The sequence below is a fragment of the Nicotiana tomentosiformis genome, chromosome 3 (genome assembly GCF_000390325.3).
Source record: "Nicotiana tomentosiformis chromosome 3, ASM39032v3, whole genome shotgun sequence".
NCBI classification, from domain to species: domain Eukaryota; kingdom Viridiplantae; phylum Streptophyta; class Magnoliopsida; order Solanales; family Solanaceae; genus Nicotiana; species Nicotiana tomentosiformis.
Genome location: NC_090814.1, coordinates 71331740 through 71338643, shown reverse-complemented (window position 1 = coordinate 71338643; position 6904 = coordinate 71331740). Strand labels below are relative to the sequence as shown.

The 6904-nt window shown below is 42.2% G+C and overlaps 1 protein-coding gene across 1 annotated transcript; it reads right to left on the bottom strand.

Moving 5' to 3' along the window:
- Positions 1 to 1268: 1268 nt before the first annotated feature.
- On the bottom strand, positions 1269 to 2170 carry LOC138907989 (uncharacterized). The gene is made up of 2 exons (XM_070198617.1): positions 2060 to 2170; positions 1269 to 1976 (listed from the first exon to the last, which is right to left on the bottom strand). Exons 1-2 carry the CDS (start codon positions 2168 to 2170, stop codon positions 1269 to 1271), a joined length of 819 nt encoding a protein of 272 aa, XP_070054718.1.
- Positions 2171 to 6904: the final 4734 nt, after the last annotated feature.

The window sequence follows — 6904 nt, the reverse complement described above, 5'->3', positions numbered from 1 at the left end:
ATATTACACAAATCGCATGCTCGTAGCACCATTCCTGGTCACAGTGACTACTCCAAAACCAACCACATACTAGTATTAAACCCATATCGAACCAAACCTCATCCCAAAACCTGTGTACACTGTTGATAATAAAAGAAACATGCGAAATTTCATGACCACTTACCAGACCAACAAGTCACGGAGCTCTCTCGCCCCAACCAGAACCATAACCACTTTCTGAGCTGACTTTAAATATTATACTCCCGAATATACCGAAATTAAACCTGATAGTACCCATTCTAGGTTCAATGACCTTATATTACTAAACACAATTGTTCCATAGACATGCCGCACCAATATAACTCAGAGCCACAACTGTGATGCTATAAGCTCATTATTATTATTATATATAGTAGAACCCATACACACAAGTTTAATAACAGTAACCAGCTCTTATAGAGCTCACATTAACATCACTCGCATGGACAACTCACGTGCTATAGTATCAATATCTTGAATATTATTAGTCTATCAACCAGGAGAGTACCGTAATACCAATGAATATCTGTAAATCAAAACAAAAAGGCCCTTTTTCAACCGCACACTCTTCTTAGGGATTACCGAGTAACTATAACATTCATCTAAATATATAACACTGACCAATCGGTTCAGAATTTGTGATCTTCCTATCAAGAACGAATTGCCACCTCGTACCTATAAATCTAAATCCCTCACAACACACCGCTATGCTCAAATCTAAATTGTACCTCACTAACAAGCCGAAGGACATGTGCTCTTTTAGCACAATCAACACTCAAATAAGTAACCCTACCTTAACACGACCAATCAAATTCATACTTCGTGTATACTACGTCCTTCAAAATAACAATTTACTCATTCCATAATTTTCATACTTTCTTAAAGCACAATGTAACCCGCATTCAAGAAATTTTCTTACTCGAGTCATCCCCGATCTCAACCTCTGCAAGTCATAACTAATCAATAAGTATTCCTCGAACCAAAATCAATACCATACCTAATCGTGCAATCAAATCGTAGATAGCAGACTCCCCCACTTGGCCCAAGACCATATAACAAAACATATGATATCTTACCATACCCAGTTAATATCTAAATTGACCATGCTAAGCAATAAAAGACCAACTCAGGTCTCGTCCCCCAATAATTCCTACACACGACTGATATACCCGGTACATAATTATAGTGTCGCCCATTGGCATAGATACATGAACAAGTGAAACTAAGGACTCACGGGGCATATCCAGAAATTAAAAAAAAATGATAAAACCAGGGTCAAATATTATAGATGCCTCCCTGTGGCACACTAAGATAATACATGTGATTACTGCATCTGAAGCAACAATATCTGGCCTAGCAGGAAAAGCATAGAATCGGCCCTGACCGCCACCAGATCGTCCTCCCCCTCTTGGGAGACCCCTAGCTGACTGAGCTCCACCCTGAGCTGGCTGAGCGGGTGGTGGAGCAACTGGTACAGAAGTAGTAGCCTGACTCCTCTGCTGAACTGCACCTTGCATACGGCGGGGACAATATTTCCTCACATGGCCCAGCTCTCCACACTCATAGCACTCCATCTCGAAGAATGGTGGCGAGTTCTGAGGCGGACCTCGGGAACTAGAATGACTACCAGAAGGACCTGGTACATATGATCCTTGAACTAATGGTATACAGAGCGTACTCGGGGCTGGAAGTGCACTGAGATATGACTGACTCTGATGAGAACTGTATGAACCATGGTTAGATGATGCACCACTGTGAACTAGACGACTCGTCTGAGCGTGTCTGTAAGAACGAACCCTACTGCGGTAAAACTGACCCCTTGAAGGAACATCGTTGTAATCACCTAGACCACGAGGCCTCTTAGCTACTTTCTCTCCACGTTCCAGGCTACGAACCATCTCTATCTGCCAAGCAATGTCCACTACCTCATCAAAAGTAGCACCAGATACTCTCTCTCCCTAGTCAATAGTAATTGCAGCTGATATGTGAGGACATCAATGAACCTCTTAATTCTCTCCCTCTCAGTGGGAACCAACCATACTGCGTGACGAGACAACTCAAAAAATCTCATATCGTACTGCATCATGGACATATCACCCTGACGAAGCTCCTCTCTGCGGGACTGAGGCACGAACTTCTCCAAAAAGACCATGGAGAACTGTTGCCAAGTAAGGGGTGTTGCGCCAACAGGCCTACGCCTCTCGTAAGTCTCCCACCATCTGAGTGCAGCCCTAGAAAACTGAAAAGTAGGGAATGAGACCCCACTGGTCTCGAGAATACCCGTTGTCCGAAGCATCCATTGACACCTATCCAGAAAATCCTAAGCATCTTCTGACTCGATACCGCTAAATGGTAGAGGTCGAAGCCTCTCAAATCTCTCAAGTCTCCTCTGCTCATCATCTGTCATAATAGGAACTACCGGGGCCTGAGCAGCAGCAACCGGCTGGGCTAGTAGTGCTCCCGGTATATGAAGTCCCTGCATTACCATATCTGGAGTACGAGCAACAGGGGTATGAGTACCTCCCCCGGCCTGAGAAATGGCAGGTGCGTCCTGAGCCGAAACCACCTGAGCAAAACCATTGCAGGCTTCTAATATCTGGGCCAAAGTCTCCTGAAGGCCTGGAATCTCAATAGGTACAGCTGATGCCTGAGCTGATCCTGTCGGCTCAGCAATATCCGAAATCTGCTCCTGAGCTGGAGCAACTGTGGTATTACAGGTGCTGGTCCAACTGTGGTACGAGCTACACCTCGACCTCTACCTCAGCCCCGACCTCTACCATGGCCCGGGCCTCTCGCGGCCCTAACTGGTGGCACTGGTGGCTGACCGTCCGATCTGGTAGTACGTGTCCTCACCATCTGGGAAAGAATAGAATAGCATAAATTAAGTTTCCAGAATCAACGAATTCGCACGACAGAATACATGAAAGTGAAATTTTCCTAAGGGTTTCGCAGCCTCTCTAAGATAAGTACAGACGTCTCCGTACTAATCCGCAAGACTCTACTAAACCTGCTCATGACTCGCGAGACCTATGTAACCTAGGCTCTGATACCAACTTATCACGACCCAAAATCTCACCTGTCGTGATGGCGCCTATCTCAATACTAGGCAAGCCAAAAATCTCAATAAACCACCATTTCTTTTAAATTTGAAAACAAAATAATTAAATTCAGCGGAAGAAATCTCACAATTTCAAATATAACACTCCCAAAACCTGGTGTCACTGAGTACATGAGCATCTAATATAAATACATAGTCTGACTGATAAACATCACTGTTTGAAGTATAGAACAGTACAATAACTAAACAGGAAGGGAATCAAGTCTGCGGTCGTCAAGCAGCTACCTTGATATTCTCCAACAGAAATAACTCTGAATCCTAGCAATCATCGTACACGAGGTGTAGAGTGTAGTATGAGTACAACTAACTCAATAAGTAACAAGACTAACCTCTGGGCTGAAAGAAATAATGAGCTCCACAGGTACAGTCCAGTAAAAATAATGGTACAGAAATGTAGGCATGCTTTCAAGTTCAACGGTTAAACTCAATACAAGTGAAATAGATCAACACTGCATGATATGAGGCATATGACATCTCAGTAGAAAGACCTCATGTAAATACTGGTCACAAATTATCCGGTCACTTAGTACTGTTTATGGCCAATCCAGCCCAGGGGTGTTCCAACCCGTATATCAATACACATCGACTGACAATCAGTTATTCAGTACCGTATAAGGCCAATCCAGCCCTGAGATAATTTATCCCTAAATATAAATGATACTGACAAGATCCATGTCTAGATAACTCATTACAATACAATTATGTAAGCCAAGTCCATGCCTTGGGAAAATCTATCCCAAATATATATATATATATATATATATATATATATATATATATATATATATATATATATATATATATATATATATATATAAACAGTAAGTAAGGCAAGTCCATGCCCTGGGAAGTCCATCCTGAATATTGATGATCATCTAGGCTCGCTGGGGGTGTGTACAGACTCCGGAGGGGCTCCTTCAGCCCAAGCGTAATACAAAGCCAATATGGCCTACTATAGGCAGGCAGTCCCGATCCGTATAATAACAAAGCCTATAAGGCCTGCTGCAGCGGGCAACCCCGATCCATAAAATAGTAAAGCCAATAAGGCCTACTGCAGGCGGGCAACCCCGATCCAGAACAATAATAATGTATAAAGCTATTCTGGCCTGCTGCAGGCGGGCAACCCCGATCCATTTATAAATAACATATATAAAGCCAAATGGCCTACTGCGTTGCGCAGCTCAATCCCATAAATATCCTCACATTGGACAATTATTACCGAGTGTGAAATATATATTTTTGAACAATTAATTCAACAACAACACGACCCCATGGGTCCCAAAATATTGGCACGTAGATAAAACATGATCTTTAATAGGAGCCTCAGCTCAATTTCTCTAACACGTGGAGAATGTTCAGATAATAACATGATTCATTAATCTTACAACTGCACAGGATTTATTCAAGAGACAATTTATATGGTGCACGTCCACATGCTCGTCACCTATCGTGTATGTTACCTCCAAACAATTTATATCATACCAAATTTGGGGATTCATACCCTCATAACCAAGTTTAGAAGTGTTACTTACCTCAAACCGTGTAATTCTTTACTCCGGTATGCCTTTACCTCTTGAATTGGCCTCCAAATGCCTCGAATCTAGCTACAAATAATTCATTTCAGTCAATAAAATTTATTGGAATTAATTCCATAAGAAAATACTAATTTTCCATAAAAACCCGAATTTTAGCTCAACAAAAGTTACAAAATCCGGAAGTCCATTCAACCACGAGTCTAAACTCTCAAAAAATTGCCTCACCCGACCTTCCTTAGTCCAAAAATGGAAGAATGACGAATTCAGACTTTATTCTGCTGCCCAGGGGGTTTGTTCTTCACATTCGCGACACCCCCCTCGCATTCGCGATGAACAAATTCTTAAAAAGTCATTTTCAAACTCTTCTCAGATATCCTCTAGTATAATGGTCATAACATTTTGTACCAAACTCCAAATTATTAATGGTTTGACTTTCTGAAAACTAGACTCCAAGGGCTATAACTTTAATTTGTTGCTCATCTCCCAATTCCTTATAGATTACGAGATATAAGCTTCCAAAGTTAGCCCTGTGCAATAGAGATTTCCAAACTCTTTCCGGACAGCCTATAGTGTATCCACCATAACCTTTCGTACACAACTCCAAATGACAAATGGTTTACCTTTCTAACAACTAGATACAAAGGGCTACAACTTTCTGTCACGACCCAAAATCTAACCATGGTCGTGATGGCGCCTATCGTGTTACAAGGCAAGCCTACTTTCCAAAATATTTCTACTAAACCGATTATAAGAATTTAATAAAACATTTCAATATTTGAATTTTTCATAAACTAAATCAACTCTAAATATAATTATAGAAAATACGAAAACGAGCCCCAAACATCGGGGTGTCACTAAGTCATGAGCGTCTAAATCTATGAACTAAGAAATGAAACTGTCTAACTGTCAATACAATCCAAAAGAAGAAATGATAAAAGGAGTAACAAGGTCCTGCGGACGCTAGCAGCTACCTTGCAATCCCCACAAATACCCGGCCTGAACTCAACGATCGCCGTGCTCTAACTTACATGAATCTGCACATAAAGTGTAGGGTGTAGCATGAGTACAACCACCTCAGCAAGTAACAGAAATAACTAAGGAACTGAGCAATAGCGACAAGCTAAGTAAAACAGTCCAATTATTTATTTTCACAATTTAAAAATAAGCAGAAATAAATAGGTAAATTCCATAACTCTGTAAATTCCACAAAAAAGTTTAACAGATAAATGCAGCAACAACACAAATAAATACAACCTCACAGCAGTGTCACTCCATCACTCATCACTCGCACTCAGCACTCAATACTCAAAACACTCAACACTCTGCGCTCACTGGGGGTGTGTACAGACTCCGGAGGGGCTCCCAAAGCCAAAGCGCTAAGCACGGACAACTCACGTGCCATCATATCAATACCTGGATCTGCACGGTCAACTCACGTGCTACGCGAACAACTCTCGCGCTATGGTATCAATACCTGGACCCGCACGGTCAACTCATGTGCTACGCGGATAGCTCACGCGCTATGGTATTAATATCCTCACAACCATGCCCTCGGCCTCACTTAATCAATATCAATACCTGGATCCGCACGGTCAACTCATGTGCTACGCGGAAAACTCATGCGCTATGGTATAAATACCTGGATCCGCACGGTCAACTCACATGCTACGCAGACAACTCACGCACTATGGTATTAATATCCTCACAACCAGGCCCTCGGCCTCACTCAATCAATATCAATACCTGGATCCGCACGGTCAACTCACGTGCTACGCGGACAACTCACGCGCTATGGTATAAATACCTGGATCCGCACGGTCAACTCACGTACTACGCGGACAACTCACGTGCTATGGTATTAATATTCTCACAACCAGGCCCTCAGCCTCACTCAATCATGTATCTCACTAGCCTCATCATCACCAACAAATAAGGGAACACAGCCCACATCAAGTATCACCGCATATTAGCAATTAATAGAGACTGAGGTAAACATGTACAATAATTTCTATGACTGAGTACAAATAATGTGAGCATGAATAAAGCCTAAGCATGATCTCTAACATGAAGGCAAACAAGTTCAACAACAAATAAACACATAACCACAGATAATAGCCATTAGGCCTCACAGCCTCACGGGACGGACCAAGTCTCAATCCCTCGTGGTGCACACCCACACGCCTGTTACCTAGCATGGGTATCACTTCCAAACAATCACGTGATGTCAAATCTC